Here is a 25,660-nt window from a genome sequence, read left to right as displayed (position 1 = left end):
GGATTCGACCATCATTCTATGCCTTTGAATCACAGAGGGCTCGGCTAGAAAATAATTTTACCAAAGCGAGGTAGAAAATTGTGGGAGGGGTGGGTGGGTTAGTGGCGCGGTAAATAGGTAAATATTTAAAATATTTACCTCTATGTTAAATTGTTTAACATTGATTATTTCATATTAAATTATTTTATATCAAATATTTACCCTTAGGAAAATTCCACTTGCGCCCCATGCGTTGAGTAACTCATGACGGTTATTTGCCCAAGAGTCTTCGGAGACTTCCATTGCCAACTATCGCAAGCCAAATCTGGAGGTTCTGGCGGACACTGTCAGTGACAAACGACACGATATGGGATAAAATTAGCCGGCTCGTGTATTGCGTTCGACAACGCGTGACCGGCTGCACGCGCTCACCACAGCTGAGGCTGTTGCAGAACGGCTGTGTGTGCCTGTGTTTGTTGCGTGTTTTTTCTCGGGCGTGCGGGCTACAAGGACCACGTCACACCCAAGCTGTGCACTTATGCACTTATCTGTTAAGAGTGTATTCAAGTTAAGGAACAGGCACTGATGGAGTTAGGAGATTTGACAGCGTAATATATTCCCTGAAGTCCAGCAGCACCTAAAAACTTAAGAGCGTTGTCCATGTCGACCTCTGGCATTTCCCCTATTAGGGAAGCCAAAGCCCTAAACCGACAAAAGTAGCATGATCTCTCAGCGTCCCGGGATCTACAGTCCACCAGAGCATGGTGAACAGTCAGTTGGTTCTCGCAACGACCACATGGCGGTGCCTGCCCTGGGTCCTGAGGTAACAACCATGGGCACCATGGGTATGTCCTGTGTGCAAGCGGGTAAGGAACCTCCTGCCTGCGGACCTTCTTGCAGGAAGATTCCCACGGGCCAAGAAGAGATTTGATAGATTTCACTCTGTTTCTTGAGCTCTATTGGTCCCACTTTTGCTATCGCATCGCGTAGATGTGTTGATTTGCTACGGCAAACAGGTCACTTGCTGGGGTCTTACTGTACTTGTGATCTCAATGCCCATCATAGGCGCCAAACTAAAACCAATAAAGGTGCTGGGTTTTCCAATGTCATGGCAGTCTTGCGGGACCGACCACGCGAGACCACGCTACACGTGAGGTGTGAGGTGTTGTGAGGTGTTGCGTGTGAGACGTTGCTCACGTGAGGCATAACTTGCATTATGCGATATAGTTATTTTTGTGGTGAAGATCAATCAGCCAGGCGTATATATCATACGGTGCTTTAAACAAGTTTATACAATGTGGTAACCAAAATCTTAGCATATTCTGGGTCTCTTAAGATAAAGCAGCATTTTTCATTTAAATCCACGTCTTTTCCGGAGGGGTGCCCGCGACCAAAATCCCCGAATCTGCCCATGTGGCCATGGCCAGTAAACAATGTCAAAAGAAGATAGATAGTCTTTGTGTTATAGTCGAACGTGCGCTGTTTATTTGTAATACACCATCCAGAAATACTGCGGGATATATGTTATCAGGCAGATATTGGGGAGCCCCGTTCAGCATTACGGGGGCAGGGGCAGGGTCCCACAAAAGAATACAAAGCGACACCGGTGTTGGCCCTGTCCGTCTGTGAAGAACGCGCTGGAGTGAGCCGAGGAGTGCAGCGGGGCGGCGCCGGTCCGAAACACAGCTGTACTGTGTCGCCTGTCATCATTATGCGGCCCAGCCTGCCGGATGACGGAGCGACGCTCTCCATCATGTCGCAGCCCAGCCCGCCTGGATCATGGAGCGACACTCTGCCATCATTATGCGGCCCAGTCCGACCGGGTGCTGGAGCGACACCCTATCACCATGCCGCGTCCCAGCCCAGCCGGTTGATCTCAGCTGTAGTGTGTCGTCTGTCATGCCGCGTCCCAGCCCGGCCAGATGATGGAGCGACACTCTGTCATCATTATGCGGCCCAGCCCGACCGGGTGCTGGAGCGACACCCTGCCGCCATGCCGCGTCCCAGCTCAGCCGGTTGATCCCGGCTGTAGTGTGTCGTCTGTCATGCCGCGTCCCAGCCCGGCCAGATGATGGAGCGACACTCTCGAGCCGACGCCGCCGGTGCACGGTCGCAGAAGTGTGCCACACGCAGGGAGCTCGAAGCTCCGATAGCTGGCAACGTCGCTCTGGACGGACGGCCGATCATCCCGTCACGGCACGTGGCGGCGACACACTCACTCTGCCGGCGCATCGACGGGGGCTTCAGGCAAAGACGAACAACGTCTGCAGGACCATATTCAGGCGACAGCTCACCGGGTTGCCGCAAACGGATGGGGTCGTTCTGGTGCGTCTGTTTGTCCCTGAGCCACGCAACCCGGCCGTTTGTCGCCGCGGCGCACAAAAACTGCCGCTGCGCCGGCAGGGACAGAGCGGAATGCGTACGGGGACGACGATGCGTGACATCGCTACTGGGAGGAAGGGCGGCTGAGCAGCTAGGACAGCGATTACACAAAAGTTATCAAGCGCATGTCAAGTGACAGTATGCATGCATGTAAACATGAGTATGAGTAGGCCTGGGCCGAGGTCTGAGGGTGGAACTCATCCTGTTTCGTCGATTTCTGGCGCGTGCTTCGAATGCCCGATCTGATTTCATGATTGCTTGCTTCAAACCAAAACTAAACCAACCGATTCATGTGAGGTTTTATCAAGCTAAGTCTCCATATGAAATTTTCAGTACAGCGCTTCTGTTTGATGTTCAGTACATAGGCGAAGGAACGTTTCAAAAAACGGGGGAGGCCAAGCTCAGGGTGTACTTCAAGGACTTCTTCTGGAAAGCGAGCCCGATGACTGGAGGGGGGGGGGGGGGGCTAGGGATGGAGGCTGTTATTGCTCTTTATTCAAATGTCATGGCTGCTTTGTTATATATGCATCTAGAGCTGTTTCTCACTGGTGCACAATCTTGCATATTCGACTCATGTGTCATTTGGCAAATAAGGCTTCCCAGCTTCCCCTGATTATTCGTCCATTTTAACATTGTCTTCCCTGGGAAGGCAAAATTCTACGAACGGGTAGCCATTTTGGGTCATTGAGGGAGCATCTGCCTCCACAGCGTAGATGCCAAAGTACGGCCTGGATGTTGGCTGGTGAGAATTTTGAAAGTGGATCGATGACTCACAGTGCGACAGATTTTTCACGCGCCTTCATTGCGCTGACTGCTTTTCAAGAGATTGGACTTGTCGCAGCATTTTAGGCGGAAACAAATTTGGGAGCCTGAAACTGCTAGAAACAATGTGACAAAAGCCATAAAACTGGAAATTCTCTTTAAGAAAATCAATCCACATGATAAGGCCTATCTGTCATATGTTCCTCCTCTGGGCCACGCTCCTGTCCGCCGTCGGTGGCCACTGCCCTAGCCCGGATGTCTCACGCATGACCGACTGCGAACTGATCGTATGGTTGTTTTGTTGCATATTTTTGGATCAGCGTTACTACTACATGGTGTATGAAGCATGTATTGGACACCTGCAACAGTATCTTTTTCCGAATTATCTTCCCTCACAGCACCATCGCTGAAAAATAGCCTCTGGGAAGCTGTCTGCCTTAGGCATGAATTGGCCCAACGGACACTTCATTGCCCATCATGCAACGCGTACGACTTGATCTGCTTTTGTGTGTAGGCAGGGGCGTAGCCAGAGCCTTGCCAACGGGGAACACAAGGTTGACAAAGCCCATCTTACGGTGATCCTCCCCTCTCCAAATCCCGGGATGTAGCTTGCTTGGTAACAAGTGATACGGCTCTATTCGTATTATTGTTATGTTTGCCTTAAAACCGGAACAGAAACCAGGAGCTACCGTGAGCTCAATTCTGTTTGTATTTTGAGGTCAATAAACTGCAGAAATCAGGCGTTGAACGACTGCATCGAAGGAATCATCGGCGCTCTTAATTTACAATGATTAGAGAACTCTTCCTAAACCGACAGAATTCAGACGCTTTGTCAAAAAAATTATCTGGGCTCTACAGACATTGAGGACATCGCGAAGGTAGATTGTAGATCGGTATGTTTGATCCAAGTTTGAATCTGAAAATTTGATTGCAGACCGAGTGGTCAACAATGTGTATTAACATGGCCAAGCCATGTTTCTCTGAAAATGTTCACCACTCAGTCAGAATCGATTTGTGATACAATTTATGTAACGTGCTTTTTAGCACGCCCGCTCGCGAATCTTAGCAACAAAAACCTCGACACCAGGCGTTGCAATCTCCATAGTCCGCGGAGCGTTAGCCCAGTAGCTAAAATATTTAGTCGTGGTCCACCGCTGGATGACAATAATAACACCACTGATACGGTTACCTTTAAACACTTTAATAGACTGGTAATACAAGTTATGTGACGTAATTTTGAGCATGCGCACTCGAAAATCTTAGAAACACAAGCCTCGACCCCAGGCGTTGCAGTCTCCGTAGGCCGCGCGGCGTCGGCCTAGCAGCTAATGCTAAGTTGCGGCCAACGGGTGGACGAAAATGACGACGCTTCTAAAAAAGCATCCTTGAACGCTTCATGACATCAGATCTTACATTAAGAAGGCAGTCTGAGCACATATTTCACGTGTGCAATTTTCAGACTGACGAAAAGAACAGATTGGCCCGTAAAGCACCGCGAAGTGGGGCTGGAATCTGAGGGTTGAACTAGAAGAGTGAAGGTAAAATCTCTGCTTTTCGTGTTTTTGCAGCTATTTATCTATCCAGGAGACAGATTAACGCAGCGCCCGCCGTCTGGTGGCACTTGCAGTGGCCGAAACTTTTGGGTTTTACGGAAGTTGCAACCCAGGCCATCCTTGTCCTTGCTCTCGGGGTTGCGGGCGGGCATGCATTTTTGATGTGATTTGTTTCAATAATACATTCTGAAAAAAATGAACGTTCTCGGGCAAACATGGCATAACCTTGCTCGTTTTTTAAGCTCATTTCGACCCACCCTATTAAACAATAATGAGACACCCATTTACCCAACAATAATGAGGCTTCTTATTTCCTTCCGGGCAAGGGGCCTCTTGAGTAGAACACCAGGGGTACATTACCGTTTCCAGTCAAGGGCTGAAGGGCCATTCCATCCCATCGCGAAGTGTCTTCTGGCTATCATTCTGGTGGCACGGGACGGAATCTCCTGGTCGATCCGGAGGCCATTAGAAGGATATGTCATATCACATTGTTCCCATCCCTGACACGGGAGGCCCTCTGACCCGCGCAGTTAGCCCCAGATCAGTAAAGGAACTCTCATTGACGCAACAACATCCCTGATCACCGCAGGTAGTCCGATAGTTGTCACATAGACTCCACTTCCGTGTTTTTCTGTGTTCTTCAGAGATATTGAGTTCTCCCTGACTGTAGATTGTAGATGAAGTGGGGTTCCTAATTTGTATTAACATAGCTAACTCATGTTCGTCTTAAATTGTTCATGATCCTGTCAGAGGTGATTACTGATAAGAAAACTATGTAATATGGTCTTGAACATGCGCGCTCGCAAGTCATAGCAATAGCAGCCTCGACGCCCGGCGTTGCAGTCTCCAGGCCGTGCGGCGTCGGCTTTGTGGCTGTAACACTAAGCGATGGCAAATGAGCAAACGAAAAGATGACGCATCGTAAGGGAGGTGGCTGGTGAACTAGGCAAATCGGCATGCATGTTAAATGTAGTGCAAAATTAAGCCAAATGCAACCTTAATCTGAATAGTGGGGGGGGGGGGGCAGTTAACATTTCTGCCCCCCCCCCCCACCTTGAAAAGTGGGGGTCATGGCCCCCCCCGCCCCCCCCCCCCCGTTCCTACACCCATGGTTCAGCATAACGCTCGTGTATCTGTACGCTTAAGTTGTGATATTTTAAATTTACAACGCTTCTGACATTATCTCGACAAAGAAAACTACACTCATTATATGCATCGCGTTCTAACCAGCTTTGACGATCTTCCGTAGCAAAAGCTCAAACTTCATAAGGGCAGTAATACCTGTCGCGGTGGCCTAGCGCTCGTTACTAGGTCAATGTACTTACATGTGAACCTCAAGACGCTTCGTGTGAAAGAAGGCGTACCAGTTCATGATATTCGACACTAAAAAGGTATTCCCCAGAAGCATATATGTCGAATCAAGAAGCATAACTATGAAAGAAGGGCGTAATACAATTATTGATTTGTATGTTAGAATTAATCAAGGAACGCGGTTATAATTGAAACACCACGCGACCTACATCACACACTCCCTAAAAAGGAGCTTGCGATCAAGAAAGTTGGGACGCAGTTAAACTAAGTACGTACACTAATATACGAACCGTAATCACCCGAAATGAATCAGCACGAAAGTGTGTCCCATGTCCTGAATAGTCATTTGGGGCAGACCTTTAACCGCACCCATCCAACTCACGAGAACAGTCCGAATGCTAACCAATAGGCCAGGGGAGGGACTAAACGGTCGACCAAACCTGCTGTCAACGCCATGTTCGAAGCCTATGGTACCGATTCCATCAAGCCTTCACCATTCGATGCCGTTTGGTCAATGCCCTATCCTCCCCAGGATATGGTGACCTTGGATCAGGTCAAAGGTCACCAAAAATGCAGAACAAAACCGGAAAAGTAGGTCTGCAGACAAGCCGATGCCCCGAGCCTATTGCACTGATCACCATTAAGTCTTCACTGATCAAACGCTATCGTCGATATCCTATTCTTTCCAGAATGTGTTGACTTTAGGTCGGGTCAAAGGTCACCACAGGCGCTGAAAACCTAAATTGGCTGCAGACAACCCCAGGTCCCCATCCCCTGGTCCGAGCCCATGGCGCTCATCGACACCGAAACGCCGCCATTCGATGCCGCTTGGTCGATAACTTATCCTATCTGGAATGTGGCACCTTATGTCAGGTCAAAAGTCACCCAAAACGGCCATACCACCTGACATAAGTTTGAAGACAACCCTATTCTGCGAGGCTATTGGACCGATCAGCGCCAGACTTTTACCAATCGATGTGCCGTAGACGATAATCTATCCTTTCCGGAACCTGAACGGTAACCCTGGGTCGGGTCAAAAGTTACCAAAAACGGCCAAAAACACTATGAAATTAGTCGTGGAAAACGTCATGCTCCCATCCTACGTGACCGATCAGCATAAAATCGTTATCATTCGATGTGCCATAGTTGATAACCATTTCTTCCACAACCTGGTGACCCTGGATCAGTTCGAAGATCTCCAAAATGGTGAAAACCATGAGAAATTATCCAGAAATGCTTAGGGATGGTGGTAATTTTGCTCCCGACCGTATAATTGGTAACATATTTCAATCCGGACACTGAGTGGTGTATGACAAGTTCGTGTCTGGGAGGTCGTACAGATTCCTTTTTGGGTATTTGCTGTTTCGATCGGCGAATGCTTGATGCTGACTGGTGCCATTGACTCGGAGCATGGGGTTGTCTGCAAGCCCATGTTTCCGGTTTTTTTTGGAATTTTTTGGTGAACTTTCACATGACCCAAGGTCATCTTATTCTGAAAAAGGACCGATCGGTAAAGGTTTTATGCCAATCGGCTGTATAGGCTCGAAGCATGGGGTTATCTGCAGCCAATGACCTGACCTAAAGGCACTATGTTTTGGATAAAACAAGATATCAACTATATCAAGTCGATTGGTGAACGTTCCATCGAACCCCATAGTGTCGGAGCATGCGGTTGTCTGCAGTCAGTTTTTTATGGTTTAGGGCGTTTTTGGTGGCATTTGACTTGCTCCAAGGTTACATGTTCTGGGAAGGACAGGGTATCAACTATGGTGAATCAATTGGCAAAGGACTTTCGATGCCACAGGCTCGACGCATTAACTTATATGCGCCGACGTCCGTGAAGTTAGCGATTTATTAAGCGTTTTTTTTTCAGCGACGATTTCCGATTTCCCTGAAAAGGGGTTTCAAGGCCAATTGTGACATGAGAACAACAAATATTACCCTTATTTTGCAATATCATGTGACGTTCAAGGTCGAAAGCTGGGTCAAAGGACGCGGAACTCGATATAGGCCAAAAATTACCGGCCGATTTTCAACTCGCAAATGTCAGAATATTCACCACAGAAAGAGCTAGCCTCCATCCAAAAGTTCTAGCCTCTCAAGGGCACCCTTCAAGGTCATATGCGAACTCAAAGGATGGGGAACCTCATATCACACGAAAATTGCCAACCGATTTTAAACTCGCAAGCATAAAAATATTCACTTCCGAAAAACTGGCGTTCGTCAAAAGGTCCTGATCTCTCAAGACCACCCTTCAAGGTCAAACGTGGGTTCAAAGGACGAGGAACTTCATATCACCAAAAAATTACCGGCGGATTTCCAACTTACGTGCATCAGAATATACACCACAGAAAGAGCTAGCGTCCGTCAAAAAGTCCTGACCTCTCAAGATCACCCTTCAAGGTCAAACGCGGGCTAAAAGGACGGGGAACTCTATATCACCCGAAAATTACCGGAGGTTTTTTTACTTACAAACATCAGAACATTCATCAAAAAAAAGCTGGCGTCCGTCAAAAAGTCCTAACCCCTCAAGGTCACCCTTCAAGGTCAAACGCGGGCTCGTAGGACGGAGAACTCCATATCACCCAAAAATTACCGGCGGATTTCCAACTTACGCACATCAGAATATACACCACAGAAAGAGCTAGCGTCCGTCAAAAAATCCTCACCTCTCATGGTCACTTTTCAAGGTCAAACGTGGGCTCAAACGACGGGAGCTCCACATCCTCCAAAAATTACCGACCGACTTTTTACTTGCAAACGTAAGAATATTCACAACCAAAGAACTAGCTTCCGTCAAAAAGTCCTGACCTCACAATGTCACTCTTCAAGTTCAAACGCGGGCTCGAAGGTTAGTTATTTTAGTTACTTAGTTCTCTAGTCCTTTCGGTGGTAAATATTCTTATGTCTGCAAGTTTAGGATCGGTCGGTAATTTTTGGGTGATGTGGAGTTCCCCGCCTTTTGAGCCTGCGTTTGACCTCGAAGTGTGATCTTCAAAGGTCAGGACTTTTTGAGGACGGTGATTTTTGATTGATTTTGACTCTGGTGATTTTTTGTATCTTTAAGTTAAAAATCGGCCGGTAATTTGTTTAGTGATATGGAGTTTTCCGTCCTTTCAACCCGCGTTTGACCTCGAAGGGTGACCTTGAGAGATAAGCAGTTTTTGACGGACTCTTTGTGTGGTGAATGTTCTGGTTTCTGTAATTTAAAAATCGGCCCGTAATCGTTTGGTGATATGGAGTTCCCCGTCTTTTGAGCCTGCGTTTGACCTTGAAGGGTGACCTTGAGAGGTAGGACTTGTTGACGGACTCTTTCTGTGTTTAAGATTCTGATGTTTGTCATTTTAAAATCGGCCGGAAACTTCTGGGTAATATGAAGTTCCCCTCATTTGAGCCCGCTTTTGACCATGAAGAGTGACCTTGAGAGGTCAGGACTTTTGATGGACGCTAGTTCTTTCGGTGGTGAATATTCTTATGTTTGCAAGTTAAAAATCAGTCGGGAATTTTTTGGTGATTTGTAGTTCCTTGTCCTTTGAGCCAGCGTTTGACCTTGAAGCGTGACATTGAGAGGTGAGGATTTTTGGACGGACGCTGTTTTTCTGTAGGAAATATTCTGATGTTTGTATGTTTACAATCGGTTGGTAACTTTTGGGTGATATGAAGTTCATTCTCTTTAGAGCCCGCGTTTGACCTTGAAGGGTGGCCTTGAGATGTCAGTCCTTTTTGACGGACGTCAGCTCTTTCTGTGTTGATTCTTTTGATGTCGTTAAGTTGAAATCGGCCGGTAATTTTTGGGTAATATAGAGTTTCATGTTCTTTAAGCCCGCGTTTGACCTTGAAGGGTGACCTTGAGAGGCCAGGACTTTTTGACGGACGCTAGCTCTTTCTGTGTTTAATGTTTTGATCTTGGTAAGTTAAAAAGCGGCCAGTAATTTTTGGGTGATATCGAGTTCCCCGTTCTTTTAGCCCGCGTTTGACCTTGAAGGGCGATCTTGAGAGGCCAGGACTTTTTGACGGACGCTAGTTCTTTCTGTGATGAATATTCTGACCTTTGTAAGTCAAAAATCGAGCGGAAGTTTTTGAGCAATGTGGAGTTCCCCGTCCCTTTAGGTCGCGTTTGACCCTGAAGGGTGACCTTTAGAGGTCAGGACTTTTTGAATTATCTTTCTCTGGTTATTATTTCGGTGTCTTTAAGTTTAAAATCGGCCGGTAATTTTTATGTGATATGGAGTTCCCGTCCTTTGAGCCGGCGTTTGACCTTGAAGGGTGACCTTGGGAGGTCAGAAGTTTTTGACCGACGCTAGTTCCTTCTATGGTAGATATTCTGACATTTGCAAGGTAAAGCTCGGCCGGTAATTTTTGGATGATATCGAGTTCCCCGTCCCTTGGGCCGGCGTTTGACCTTGAAGGGTGACCTTGAGAGGTCAGAGCTTTTAAAAGACGCTAGTTCTTTTTGTGGTGAATATTCTGACATTTGCAAGTTGAAAATCGGCCGGTAATTTTTGGGTGATATGAAGTTCCTCGTCCTTTGACCCAGTTTTTGACCTCGAAGATCGCATGACATTGCAAATAAGGGATATTTTTGGTGTTCTCATGCCAAAATTGACCTTGAAGCCGTTTTTCAGGGAAACTGGAATTCGTCGCTGAAAAAAATCGCTGAATGAATCGCTAATTTCACGGACATTGTGGGCCGAGCCTATGGCAGAGGCAATAGGCTTGGCGGATCAATAGTAAATGCATTTTGTGTTTCAAAAAAAACGTCGAAGATAATGATAACTTGAATCATCAATCATTTTTACATGACGAGGGCTGTTTGTTATACATTATGCGGTGTATTGTGGGTGTGGTGCAATCTTTGTCTCGGAAAGAAGCATGACGGTGGAAAATTTGTGAAAGGAAAGGCGACGTGATTTGTACCTCGTTCCTTTCAATGCATCGTCATACAGCTAATATTTGGTGATGCTCGAAGTTGGAGGGATCTGTCCCTGTAATGCGCTGCCCACAGAAAGAACCACTGACGCCCTGGCTCCTGGTTGGCGGTTTGCATTTTGGAAAGAATGGGCCAATGGGGTACGAGCCCCCCCCCCCCCCACCCACCTTGAGTTCAGGGTCCCGGAGGGCCCACCAGGGCCGACGATCAAGGACCTGATTGGAGCCGTGTCTGAGGGCACCAGGGGCTGGACGGGGTCTTCTTTAGGGGGCCCGACCTTCGGGGGCAGGCTCTCAGATGAGAGTCAGGGGGCCTTGCGCCATTCGGGGACCCCTGAGTCGGCAAGGCCTATTTGCTGGTTAGGTACTACCAGTACTACACAGTCGACTCCGTGTCGGTATGGGCCTGAGGACCCACTGCCAAAACAGCGACCAAGTCAGGTCAGCGATTTACGTTGGTCGTGGTCAATGTATCTGTCAGGGGTCCACGGTACCTAAACGGCGATCCTGTGTTGGCAAGAGGTCCCGAGTCGACCAAAAGCAGTGTTCAATGAGACCCGAAGAGAGGCCCGGGGCCGACCGAATCCGACGGTCAAGAACCAAAAACCTTTCGTATTTTCAATGTGAACACTCATCGTAGGTCGTCATATTTCCTTCCGTTATCGGAGGGCCCGACCTACGCAAGAGGCTCTCTGTAATTAGCGTCCCCGTCCTCGTCTCCGTTCAGTGACAAGAGACGTCAATGAATGCTCCAAATATTCCCCTGACGTATTCGAAGCCCCTCGTTGGCACAAGGCGCCATGTTAGGCACTGTGGGCCCCTGGCCGATAAAAGAGCCTGGCATTGTTGCAGGAGCCCCGACTAATGCAAATCGCAGGGCCAGGCGGTAGCGTTGCTCGTGCTTGGGAAATGAATCCTCTAAATCTAGACTGACACGCAGCCGGCTCTTCGGCGTTGAAGGCCTTTGTTCGAAATAGAGACCTGCACTGTCACACGGTTCCCCAGCTCCCCAAAGGACCCTCCTATTGGCTCTTATCGGTCTTACCCGCGTGTGCGTCCTAATATGACCTACGACCAGCCCTTCGGGCCCTTCAGCCTTCCAATCAGGCCCCTGATCTCTAGTCCCGAGGAGCCTCCGGCCCCTCTTCGGACCTCCTCAAGGCCCATGGTAGACTCGCAACCACTAGCCGACACACGGCCCCCTATTATGCACTGTGGACTCCTGACCGGCATAGGGTTCCAACCATTGTTTCAGGGGCTCAGACCAATGCAAATTGTGACTACCGGCCTTGCTCCTTCTTGGAAAATGGGCATCCAGTGGTCAGACGTCAGGGAGCTGTTCGGTGTCGGTGGTCTCTGGCCGACTCAGGCACCCGCATCGTCTCAGGGGGTCCCCAAACGGTGCACGAGGCCATATGACTGATACTTCAGGCCACGACCCTACGGACCGGAATTCTTTGTGCCATACAGCCAGCCCCTCGGGTTCTTATGCCCTCCAACCGGGTCCTTAATCGCCGGTTCCGGTGGGCCTCCCGGGCCCCCTGCGGACCTCATTGGACACTCCCCGAAGTCGGCTCGGGGCCCCTTGCGAACACCGGACTCCATGTTATGCATGTGCCCTCAGATACAGGGACCCCGACCAGGGTAAACTGCCGGACCCGGTTTTGTAGCTGCTTGGAAAGTGGGCCCTCGGGCCCATACCGGCACGGGTAGTGCCTGACCGACATATAGGCCCTGTGCGACCCGGCGGCCGGCCCAAGTGGCGCCAGTGCGGGTGCCGCCGATGCGACCGACGGCTTCCCGGTCGGCTGCGGTGTCGACCTTGACCGCAGCCGACGGCCCGTGCCCTCGCCGCACACGTCGACCGGCGACTGCCGACGGCCGGACGGGGCCGCGCCGAACGACTGCGCCGCGACGCCGTGGCTGGGCGCTAGCCGACGACTGAGGCCGCACGCGGACGAATCCCGCGGCGGCGCCGCTGAAATACCCGGGTTTTAAGCGATCGCGCGCATTTGCTTGAGGTACGTGTCCGTTACTCCTCGGGGGTTCCTGGCCGTTCTCCAGGGGAGTAAGAGACGGAGCGCTCCCAGGATGTGCACGGTGTCGGAGACCGTGGCGTCACCGCGTCGGATGGTGACGGGCAGGCTGCCGCCTGACCGGGTCGCGTACGTCGGTGACGCGGGGATGGATCGACGGCGGCTGTAGATTGTCGTCGAGCTCCCCACTCATGTGGGCCGGTCCAAGTCCAGTCCAAGTCCAGGCCAGCAACGGATACGTCGGCCCCGGTGTCCGGCAGTGCCAGCATGCTGCCCCCCCCCCCCCCCTCCCCCTCCTGGTCACGCGCACTACCACGGTCGGCGCCGATCCAGTGAGACTGTTGCTAGGATAACGGCGGAGGCTGCCGGCTGGTGATGGCGGCGTGGTCTCCCGCGGCGGAGGCTGCGGCACATTTTCGAGATGTGGCGGCGGGGGCTGCGGTTCATTCTCGAAATGTGACGGCGGGGGACTGCGGTTCATTCTCGAGATGTGACGGCGGGGCTGCGATACATTCTCGAGATGTGACGGCGGGGCTGCGATACATTCTCGAGATGTGACGGCGGGGGCTGCGGCTCATTCTCGAGATGTGACGGCGGGGCTGCGATACATTCTCGAGAAGTGACGGCGGGGGCTGCGGTTCATTTTCGAGATGTGACGGCGGGGGCTACAGTTCATTCTCGAGATGTGACGGCGGGGCCCGTGACACATTCTCGAGATGTGACGGCGGGATCTGCGATACATTCTCGAGATGTGACGGCGAGAGCTGCGATACATTCTCGAGATGTGACGGCGGGGCTGCGATACATTCTCGAGATGTGACGGCGAGGGCTGCGGCACATTCTAGAGATGTGACGGCGGGGGCTACAGTTCATTCTCGAGATGTGACGGCGGGGCCCGTGACACATTCTCGAGCTGTGACGGCGGGGCTGCGGCACATTCTCGAGATGTGGCCGCTGTTCCCGCTCGCAGGAAGTACTGCAGTTCACGCACGCCGGCGGGGCCGCAGCGGCGCCCATTTCCGGTTCCGTGGCGCCAGCCCGCGCTCGGTACACGAACGCGGCGCCCGCGCTACTCCGCACACGGACACGGCGTCCGCGCTACTCCGCACACGGACACGGCGTCCGCGCTACTCCGCATACGGACACGGTGTCCGCGCCACTCGGCATACGCTGCAACTTGAAACAAAAATACTCGCCGAACTCCTCCCAACCCTTTCTACAAATGATCAGACAAGACCGGGTCACACATTTTCTTTTGCCAGACAGTTCACATACTCCAGTCCCATGGTGCCGCCATCTATTTCAGCACGTGGCGCCACGCAGGAAGGGCAGCACCGCGCGGCCAGATCCAGCTACAGGGCCTCGGAAATTCCACAGCCGATTAACTGCCCATGGTCTGCGATCTGCGAACATATCTCCTATCGACCACCTCAACTTCAGAATTGGCCATGCCAGGGTGTGATGGACAGACCCACTCTGATCACATTCTGATGCTGTGTAGGAGCGGCACTTGGCTGGCTCCGTGGGGGCATCGTCGGTCCGACCGGCGCTCACGTGCGGCCTCGCGTCGCGTCCGGAGCGGGAGAGCACAGCATATGGCATCGCGTCAATCAATGCAAACCGGCTGCTTGCCCCCAACCACGTCTACATTGTTGTTTGCCACCTCTGCTTTCCGGCAAACGCTCGCAGTCTATCCCATCTTCCATTTCCTCAGCCGCAAAACCCCAGTACGAACGAAGAAGTACATTTCACCGTGGCAACCATGTATGTACAGCAGCGGCGGGCGCGCCACAGCACCGCGCGCGGTGCGTATGAGAGAGGGGGACGGACGAGCGGGGGTGCATCGGGCGTGGCCGGCCTACTCCGGCCGTCCTGAGGGGGCCTGGCCCGGCCCGGGGTCAGGGTCGAGGCCGGTGCCGGGGCCGGGGACGGGGACGGGGTCGCGATCAGGATCAGGATCAGGGACGGGATCGGGGTCACGTCGGCGGCTCGCGGCTTAGCAGCGGTTCGACTGCGCCGGCCCGTCCGCTCAGACGTCTGCCTCCTTCATGTAAGCATCCAGCTCGGCGTCCAGCTGGCCTTTGGTGCCGGACATGTAAGCATCCAGCTGTTTGTCGAGAGCCTCCTTGCTGACGGGGGCGGTGGGGCGGCCACGGCCGGCACCCCGCCCCCGGCCTCGCGCCGCCGAGCCTTGTCCACGGCCGCGCGACGCCGACGGCGTCCCTCTGCAGCACGGGGCAGCATGGGTCATGTCAGGTCAGGCGACCCTCCCCCCACGGCCCCACCACGTGGCACACCGCAGACCGGTCGCTGTCCCATAGCCACAACAGAGAGCGCAAAGTGGACCGGCCAATCTCCCATGACCAGAGTACAGATAGCACTGCCCCACAGCCGGGGCACACGGCACGCAGCAGGGGTCATGCTCCAACAATTCTACATCAGGACTAAGACAGCACAGCGAACACCGTCCTATGGGCGGGTCAACGAGTGCAAAAAGTACAATTCGTGGGCCGACACTGGACCGCAGAGTACACAGCATACTGGTCACCCTCCCAGCCACTACGACCATACCACAGACGTGGTGTCCTTCAGCGCCAATCACAGATGTCCTGCATACACACAACCACGGCACCAATCGCCACCCCACAACCCGACCACAATGGTCTCGTTTCCACACCCGGACCACGATGGTCTTGTTTCCACACCCGGACCACAATGGTCTCGTTTTCACAACCAGACCACGAAAATCTCGTTTCCACACCCGGACAACAAAAGCCTCGTTTCCATACCCGGACAACAAAGGTCTCGTTTCTAAAACCAGACTGCCGAGTACAGAGCACAACGGCGACGCTCACAAATGAAGGCCTCAGAGTATGCAGTAGACCAACCTGTCTGGGACTAAATAATACACCTATGCCCATCCAAAAATTCCAACACAGCCTGTGAACCACCCGCCTGCCCAGCGGCGCCGCCGGACCTCAGATTGTGGACCGCACCGGCCGACACCGGCGTCACCTACCGGCCTCTGGAGCCGGTCTGTGTGGCGCCACTGCGGCCGCGGCCGCCTTTGGTGACGGGTGCCGACCCCCGCCGGCTCGGCGCGACGCCGGCCGCTGCAACAAGGTCACGTGACGTCAGAGTCCGGAGCGTAATCAGAGCTAGAGGAGGCTCCGCCTGGCAGGCCCGTTAGCGACCCTGCCAGCGCCAGCGGTGAGCCAACACGCGGCAGAAGCGACTGACCGCCAGCCCGATGCAATCCGCTCAACTATGGCGTGGAATAGCCCTGATACATGACCCGTGGGATGAAGCAAGCATAACAACGCAGCGGTGACCGAACAGAAGATAGCTTCGAGGGTCGAGAAGACACCCGCACTTCGCCACCATGGCAGGCGGCATGCATACGGGAGACAACCATTACCGGACATATTACACTTTCCTGAGAATGAGTAACAAGATACTTTTCCAGGCGCTCATGGGGTAGTTGTCGGCCGACGGCATACTCACGTGCGCGCGCCGCCGTCTGTAGCCTCTTGGCCTGGGGCGCGCGGCCGCGTCCGAGCCGGCCAACCAGGGCGCCACCTGCGGGCGTGGTGCGCAGCACACCCAGCCGCGCCTGGATCGCCAGCCGCTGCTTCACGTGCAGCCGCTTCTGGGGCGGCGAGGCCGGCGCGGCCGGCGCCTGCGGCAAGCGTGGCACGCTCCAGGTCAGAGGTGACCCATACACGCCTGAGTCAACACGCAGCTCCTATGAGAGGGGACACGTTAAGGCAGAACAGAACGTAACGGGAATTGACCCACATACCGATTGATTTTAGTCCTTTCACCAGCATTTTTCGTGTCAGACCACAAAACACGGAAAGACATTGAGAGGTGGGCAAGATCGAAGGCCCGGTTTACCTACAGTGAACTATTAACGGATGATTTTAAGAAGTTGCCCATCTTTGTCCCTGTTTCCCCGACCTCAGATTCATCCCAGACCCACATGGTCCTAACCATCAATCAGCCTTCGCCTTGGATGCCAACGGGACAACCTTTATCGGTACTGAATAAGGGATCTTTGACGTTCCAGTTGCAATCGCAGAAATATCACAATTGCCGGACATCCTTTCTGCGATTGAAACTGGAATGTTACCACCATTGCAGGACATAACTACAAAGGAGAAATTAGTACATGGACAGCATTTTTCATATATACATCAGAGCAAAGAAAATGGACCCACTGTCAACCACTATAGCTTGTAGACGGGACAGCTTTGAAGTGCCGTTTTGACAATGTGCGTACTATCCTTAGAATCTTATTGATACCTATCCCAGATAACTATCTCACTTCATATTAACACTTCATCTGACTTATCTAGTTCCGTCTGATGTGTTTTCAGTTGCCCTTAAAATCCTGGCCTAAGTCCATGTCGTGAAAAAGCTTTGTAAATTAGACCAAAAGGAAATGGTAATGCTACATTGAGTTGACTTCGCGTTAACACTCGAACGCGACAACCGGCGTACCAAGGTGCGGCGTCAGCCGAGGCCGCGAGAGCACTCACCACGCGCTGTGGGTGAATCAAGCCGGCACGGACGGCCGGCCGCTGCTCCATCTCTTCAGCCAGGTGCCGGTTGGCCTGTGAGCTGGTGTGCTGGCGCAGCCGCACCTCCTGCTGCTGATGTCGGCTGGCTTGTGAACTGGCGTGCTGGTGCAGCCGCTCCTCCTGCTGCTGGTTCTCGCGCAGCTGGCGGAGCGTCGAGAACCTGGGCCGGCCGCAGGACGCTCCATCAATCCGAGTTGTCGGTCGGCTCCAGACGGTCAAGACTGACAGGTCTTGGCAATCACTGACAGGTCACGGATCCCCCAGTGCCTGAGGGCTCCCTCCATTGACAGGCGACGGATGATAGATCACAGCTCCATAAACCTCTCATTATATGTGAGGTCAAGCGGCCTAATGATGTCACCAGTCAGCAAATGACAGTACAACAGTTCCCTCGCTGGTGTGTTACGGGTCACCATAGCATCCAAATCCACTCCCATTAGGCAGTTTTACAGATCCTATGCATGATGAGGCGGCTCAACGCGAAGCCCGAGGGCTTACGACACCGGCAGGTGGACAATTGCCGCACCGCGCCATAATCCGAAACTGCCATAAAATGTTCCTTCTACGAAATAAGTCTTGCTGGTCACCAGACTTCAATAAAGCTCATTTGGCATGAAGAATGAATCGCGCATTCCATGACGCTCTGGTTTTACGACATTGGCGGTGCCGTCGGAGCTATAAACTGCTAAAACCGGCCGCTGACGAAATCGCAATACCACAAGTGCACCCGTTGTCAGCGCATCACCAAAAACAGGCGCACCATGAGGTTGCCTGATTCATCAGCCATGTTATCCCTGAACAATTTGTAGACCATTGAATGATTCCAGTGTGTGTGTAGTACGATGTGCGCCGGGAAGCAGCGATCCTTGGAAAACATCCTGTACAAAAATTTTGCCATCAAACTTCAAGTCCACATACACCTTCATTATTTTTTGGTTCATAGGCTTGTTTGGACTTCCAAATATGAACACTTTGATTCCTTTTCTGGTAGGAGACTCCTCTATATTGTCACACAGCCCAGGGTTTGATGGCCCTGAATATTTTCAGTGGTGATATAATGACAATTGCAAAAACATGTGATGTTGTCACAATCAGTCAATGTCAAGGTCACATCATGTGTAACAAAAAGTTTTAAGCATCGAGATCAGGAGTTCATGCACATCATGAGTTAAAGCAGCTGAGGAACACCCCTATTGGTGTTAAGGTTCCTCAAGACCAAGTCAGGCAAAGTGTTGACAATCATCCAGGAGAAGGAATGCTCACTGACAGTTAACAGAGTTCCAGTGCATTTATTATGCTGGGATTTGATGTGCAAAGATCATACAAGGTGCAATACATGTACATAAAACATGTACATAAAAACACTATAAAACATGCTACTTTATTATTTCCAAATTCTGATAACAAGATAGTGGTTTCCACAGCAATTTACCTCCACAATGCATCATCTGAAAAACAGACCAGCGACAATCGACAAGAACATGCACTGAAAACTCATGTGGCCTCACTATGTGAGGGAGCTCACATTAGCCTCACTCCACATGTGATGGTTTTCTAAAACTCTGTACCATAATGTGCACCTGGCAGGTCACCACCACAGGATGTGCTGGTACACAGTGCCATTAAAACATCAACTTTAAAAATGCATTTCTCACACCTCCAAAGGTTCACTGTTTCACTCATTGCACACCATCTGTTAGCATTCACTAGCTCTGACTCACCTGTCATTCAGGCTGACACTGGTAGTTCTTGGCAATGTTATCTTCCCAAGCATGTCTAATATCTTGATCTGGGAGAAATGAGCAATCAACTGGTCAACAAACTGAAGTTGTTATAACAATTCAGAACTTAAGTTCAGAACTAAAGGGTAGGCAACAACATTGGTGCCTGCCACCCCTGGTAATGTGAGAGGCAGATGATGCAACATAGCCTCAGCACCTGAGTGCCTTGAAACAGAATGCCTTAATCAATGTTGTAAAATTGCAAAAAAAAAACCAGAAACACACAAGGAAAACCCACACCAGGAAATCAGAGGTACTGGGTTTAATGCCCAGCAGTGCCCTTCCTTCCTGCCAGGGTGAGAGGTGGGCAAAGCCAAATAGCCCCAGGGGTTGGAGTGCATCTGAAAGATGTTAAGATAATGATGATGATGAAACATGAGCAGAAATACAAAAAAACTGACTGAATGAAAAATGCTGACAATAGGAAGGTGTTAGAATGGAGGCAGCAGCCTGCAAGGGTGGTTAACTGCTCATTGTTTTCCCCAAGCAAGAAGCACTGTGTCTCACTTCACAGGGGCAGCCTGCCACCAAGACACCAAGACATATCTATATACCAGCACAGCATCGTCCAGGCCAGACCGGCATCCACAAAAAGACAGCCAAGGACAAGAGTGGCAAAGATACAGGGCTACCTGGAGCATGACAAATAGTTAGAGGCATTTAACACTAGTTAGGTAACAATAAATAATGTGATAGGTAAATTATAAATAATGAAAATGAGAATCAATTTGTCATTTTTTACAATTTCAAAAGTTTCTGAATTAAATACACATTTGTTTCTTACTGCAGTACACCATGCTGTCACTCAAAACATTCCAGTTCCCTAAATACTTGGTCAAATTCATAGTTCTCTATCATATTCATACATGCCATACTCTGTGAAATTATAGTTTGCAAACTAGATAAAACATGGCACACAATTAAACACAACAGGCTTTGGCCCACTCAATGGTTGAACCTTCAAAACTACACAAAGTCTGCCTACCAGGATGGCAAACTGGTCAAAAGGCAACAGGATAGAATATGCAACATAAAAGAAGCAAACAAATGAAAAAGTTACTGAATTAATAAATAAACAGCACCACCAGTTCTTGTAGCTCATTCAGTAACATTATTTACATCACAAATTATATTTTGATATTGTTTAAAATATGCAAAGCTTTGGCCTTGCACAGGCCTATGGCAGGCACACACAAACCAGATTGGTATGCTAATAATAGCAGCATTTTAATCTCATGCTTATAGATAACCCTATTACCTCCAAAGTACGCCATCAAACAGCAATGGCTGAGCACAAAGTTTGAATGTAGAAATATTTCAGTGCTGCAGTTTGTCAGGACTGTACATTGAGAATTATATCAAACCACGCTTTTCTCTCATTCTTGCACACAAAAAGGCAAGTTTTGGGCAAGCACCAAAGCTTATCCATGTTCCCAACATTCATGCAGCAATATTGCCTTCGATTCGGCATACAGGCCAAGTTGTTACCCAAGGTTTTGAAAACCTCAGAAATGTGATCGAAAACATGTGCACAATGGACAGATGGAAAACCCATCAATGTTATATTTCTTGAAGTACTATCCATGCAAGTTCAACCATTCCAGCCACCCTTGTAACGCCGACGCAGGCCTCGCACTCAGCCCGACATCAGCTACATATAGTAAGCAAACCGTACCGTACTGCTATCAGCACATGCGCCAGACGTTAGTGAATTCCTCTCATACCTTAATATAGCTCTATGTCCTATGTCACGCAAAAATTGCCGTTCTCCCCCACGAGCGCCACTTACATAGCCCCACGACCGGGCACACGAATCGTCGGTGCAGTTGTCAGCTGATTGTGAAGTTCGCTAGCACTTCCAGCCAGCGCAGCCAAACTCGACAATTTCCTTTGGGGCCGCATATGTCTAGTGAAGAATCTAGAGAGGAAGCCAAGGCGTCATGGCGCTTTTTGTGACTCCAGGGGAGCCAAAGGCTTCAAAGGGGCCCACAGCCGCCAGAACAGAAGCAGTTTTTAGCACACGTAACAAATTCGACACATTTAGATCTCCAGGCGACGAGGAGCAGCTGCAAGCGAAGGTGAAGAGTCTATGAGCAGACAAAAATAATTCCTCCGTGATTTAGAGGGTAGTGGGGGGGGGGGGGGGGGGGATTTTACAACTCATCACGCTGTCCAGGGGCCGCTCTTCGTAGGTAGCCTTTATGACCGCTTACTGTATTATTCCGATTGGTAAGGAGCATTCCACGTTGCCATTGATCTCTTGCATTCACTCCGAGACCTCTACACTGTTGTCTGGGCAGCGATGCATGCAGCAAGGAGGGAACAAAGGCACGTGCCCTTCCTCCCGGCCCGCCTCAAAGTTCCGAACCCTCAGATACCAGCCCGGGGCCCTTTTCGTTCACCAAGGACCCTCAGGGTAGATGAGGTCCCCTATGTCGGTCACGCAGAATCAGTGCCGAACAGCACACGGCCGGGGCCCGTAATTTACATTTGTTGGGTCACTGAGCCAATGAAGGCCACCGGGTGGATCAGGAGTCCAGAGTGCGCAACAAGGGATCCCTATGTTGACAAGGGGCTCCGAGTCCACCAGAACAGTGTTCCGAGGGGTCCAAAGAGAGTCCAAATATACCCTACAGGCCAACGATCAAAGCCCCGATTGAAAAGCTAGAGAACCCGAAGAGCTGGCTGCATAAATAGCATGCAGATGCCAGTCCACAGGGTCGTGACTTCAAATGTCAGTAAGATGAACCCTCGCATCGATTGAAATACTGTGGAACAATGCGGGCCTCAGGCTTAGCCAGAGGCTACCAACACCCAACAGTTAGCTCCGAGTCGGTATCAGGCCAGGGGGCCCATTTCCCGGGGAGGAACAAGGCCGGCCCGCGATTCTTATTGTTTGGGATGCCTGAACAAAAGGAGGGGCCATGTGTTGATCAGGGGCCCAGAGCGCCGAACAGTGGACCTACCGACGGCAAGCTCGATCCGGTTCCGCCTGGTCCTGCGCAGTCCGATCAGGTCCCTTCACGGGTCCATCCGGTCTGGTCTGGTCTCATCCTGCCCGGTTTCCTCTTATTTAGTCTGTTCTCGTCCGGTTCCGTCTCCATTCATGACGTGCATCTGGTTCTGTCTGACCCAGTCCGGTTCGGCCGAAGCCTTTGTCATTCCATTCTGTCCCACCCAGTTCCTTTCGACCTATTCAGTGCCGTTTGATCATGTCCGCTCCCGCCCGGTCGTTTTGTCCCATCTGGTTTGGTCCAGTCCCCTTTCGTTCCTATCCGTTCCGTTCCAATAGCATTTAGTCCTATCTCATTCGGTCCTGTCTGGCACCATCACGTTCTATCCGGTTCCGCCTGATCCCATTTTGAATGTCCCGTCCCATCCGCTTCTTCTCAGTCATGTATGGTGCCCTTGGATCCCGTGTAATCCCGCCTGGGTATGTCTGATCCCGTCTGGTCCTGTCTGAATCCATGCGGTCCACCCGGTCTCGTCTTGTTCATACGGTCTCGTCTTTTTTATGAATTTGACCCGAACCCTTTGGATGAATTTCTGGGATCAGCGCTCACGCTAAGCAGTGCTTGTTGTGTGAGCCCTGACCCCCACCATCCGATCGCGCAATTCCAGGCAACAGCAGAATTTAATGGCGAAAGCTTGACGTGCCGCAATGCCCGTCACGGTCCTTCCTGCCCTCTGACGTCAATGAACTTTAACGCGACGACATGCACACACGCAGGCATGGCTTGCTGCCATCGGCTGCAGATCATACCTTTCAAGGGCAAATAGCGCGAGCCCTGAAGCGACTCGACCCACCCTGCCACGGGTGGGTGTATCGGAATGCAGGCGCTCTAAACAACTGAGCCAACGGGACGGACTTTTCCACCCGGTCTCGCCTCGTTTGATCTTTCCCGTCGGGTCCCGCCCGGCCCTGTCTCTGCTGACCTAGTTCTATCCGGTCACGCTCGTTGGCGTCCGGCCTCATGTCATATTCGCATCAGAGATCATGCAAAGTGATCGATAACCCTATTCCTGCAACATACAACTTTCAGTCATCATTCGTCATCCGACTGGTAGGGGCCGCGCCCGTCTGTGGGAACTGTGTGACAGATGTGAAGGAGAGATGATTTAATGGCATGATATAGGACAGCACAATATGAAGGTATGAGGGCAATCAGTAGTCTGGCGCATAAGCGAAAAAAAATATGGTGTGGTTTGCTTGTTAGATTCAGCTGATACGGACCGCTGCACTCTGTGTGAGGACTGCGCCTGCGTTGCCCATGCATACTTATAATGGTAATCTAAATCTAACTTCAGGTCTAGCCGAGCGCCTGGCATTGCGGCCCATGAGAACTAGTTTTGGTGTCCGCGTTTGACCGGATTTGTAATCAGTAATCGCAGTGTCCGCTGCTTACTTTTCATATCCCACGCCATCCACACCAAACTTCGACGTCTTTACCAGAAAACGACGTGAAACTGGTTTGACGCCGACAGTAGGGCCCCGAACTGGGCCTAATTATGGCACGGTCGTCCGGAGTGCGCGCACAAACCATGCACGGAGTGCGCCATGTTCACGTATGTCAGACTAAATAAAAGGTCAAAAGTAAGCCAAAGGTCAGTCAGCACCAGTCAGTCACGGTAAGCAAGTCCGGCAAGTCGCCATTTATATTTTCGGAAAGTCACGGCCGCCGCGCTCTTCCTGTACACGGCGCGCCCAGAGGCGCACCACCGGCTCTCGAGACGTCACCTGCTGAAGACAACTGGCCAAGGGGGACACACGTGAAGACTGCCAGCTTCTCCTGCACCCTGTGACCGACCACGCCCAACACGGGCCAGCACGCCAGATGCCAGTTGGCATCATAAACATGTTCAAAGGAAACACAAAACCCTGACACCTATATATCGTATTTGTATATCACAGGAAATACCGATTAACTGCAAGCATTCAAGGAACACCGAGAAGTAGCTCCCTACTTAATGTCCACCGGCACACCCGGATCAGGTGTGTCACAGACGCACGCACGACACGGACATGGTGAGTTGTTGTCCACGAAGCTATGAACTATCAAGTGTACCTTATGTGCGTCGCGGTACCTTCTTGGCGTAGACATGTCACACTCACACGATCACATTCCTAAACGAAACCCACAAAACAACACGTAAAGCGCTACCGAGCATCAGGGTACACGCTAACTGGTCAGGGATGCATAGCATGCGGCATCGCCGCTGACGTCATCCGCGACATCACCGGTGACATCATTCGCACTAAACGGGTGTCCCACTGTCGCCCGGGGCGCGGGCAGACCGGATCTAACCCGGGGCGCGGGCAGAATGGCCACGTGAGCGCGCCGTTCCACAGTAGGGTCGGCTGACACGTCAGACTGCGGCCGGCTACACGTCCGACTGCGACCGGCTACACGTCGAGTACCGCGCGCGAGGTCAGATAACTGTCGGTCGCGAGCTGACCCCGCGCGCTTTCGCCCCCCCCCCCCCCACGAACAAGGTCAGTTATGAATAAAGTGCGTCTAAATGCGTAGACCCGTCCTAGTGCCGAGTGAGCCTTTTAACGTGCCCTACCGCGGAGGGACGGCGGCGTCGGCTCGGGACGACGGCCGCCCCGGATGGGCCGGGCATGGCCTCGGGTGCTCCCAGAGCACAGGCTGAACCGAGCCCCCCCCCCTCCCCCCCCCCCACACACACGCACGCTGTTCTCATGTACACCCGGCTCCGACTGCCGACCGACCAGCCGCCCGGCCACTCTGCCACTGTTACCGCACACCGCCCGGCCCTGTGCGGTAACGGTGTGCGGCAACAGCCGCCCGGCCCTGCCACTGTGCCGGCTGGGGCAGCACCAGTCAATCCGTTACCGCACACCGACACTAGCCACCAACGCACAATGCGGCCGGGTTCATGCGACTCCCAGATGGCGCTTCGGCCGCTCGCGTCGCTCCAATCCGAGCTGAGATCGCCGCAAGGTCGAGACGGCGAGAGAATGAAGATCGCCGCACCGGCTCCGGCTCGTCAGACGATTGGGCCGTCCCAGGGCACTTGGGGGGGGGGGGGGGACACACTAGAATACCGGCGTCTGGGCACGCGACAGAGGTAGTCAACTTAGAGATGGCGCCCAGAAGTAAAGTCAGAGTCCAAAGGGGAGAACGATCACTGGAATGCGGCCAAGAAGCGCCCATGGGTGAGAGGGGAAACCATTTCTACGCAGCGCCCAGGCCGCGGCGGTACGCTCCGGGATGGCATGGCGCACGGAAGACCGGGTCTCAGACGCCGACGATCGCAGAGTGCCGGCTCCGCCACCGGGGACCGACGCCGACCTGGCACTAGTCTCCGCCGTGAGGCCC

At 51.9% G+C, this 25,660-nt stretch overlaps 1 protein-coding gene and 1 long non-coding RNA gene across 2 annotated transcripts; both read right to left on the bottom strand.

Moving 5' to 3' along the window:
- Positions 1 to 14,183: 14,183 nt before the first annotated feature.
- LOC119112825 (uncharacterized) lies at positions 14,184 to 16,040 on the bottom strand. The gene is made up of 2 exons (XR_005095790.1): positions 15,972 to 16,040; positions 14,184 to 15,177 (listed from the first exon to the last, which is right to left on the bottom strand). It is a non-coding gene; the product is annotated as an uncharacterized LOC119112825 (long non-coding RNA).
- Positions 16,041 to 16,076: 36 nt separating this feature from the next.
- Positions 16,077 to 21,115, bottom strand: LOC119111236 (chromatin target of PRMT1 protein). Its single transcript, XM_037235057.1, has 5 exons — positions 21,041 to 21,115; positions 19,257 to 19,357; positions 17,494 to 17,695; positions 16,457 to 16,631; positions 16,077 to 16,147 (listed from the first exon to the last, which is right to left on the bottom strand). The coding sequence occupies exons 2-5, from the start codon at positions 19,307 to 19,309 to the stop codon at positions 16,077 to 16,079; spliced, it is 501 nt and encodes a 166-aa protein (XP_037090952.1). The 5' UTR covers positions 19,310 to 19,357; positions 21,041 to 21,115.
- Positions 21,116 to 25,660: the final 4,545 nt, after the last annotated feature.

Source organism: Pollicipes pollicipes, unplaced genomic scaffold (genome assembly GCF_011947565.3).
Source record: "Pollicipes pollicipes isolate AB1234 unplaced genomic scaffold, Ppol_2.1 Scaffold_7261;HRSCAF=8764_pilon_pilon_pilon, whole genome shotgun sequence".
NCBI lineage: Eukaryota > Metazoa > Arthropoda > Thecostraca > Pollicipedomorpha > Pollicipedidae > Pollicipes > Pollicipes pollicipes.
The sequence above is the reverse complement of the archived record's forward strand: the minus strand, read 5'-3'. Positions and strand labels throughout refer to the sequence as shown.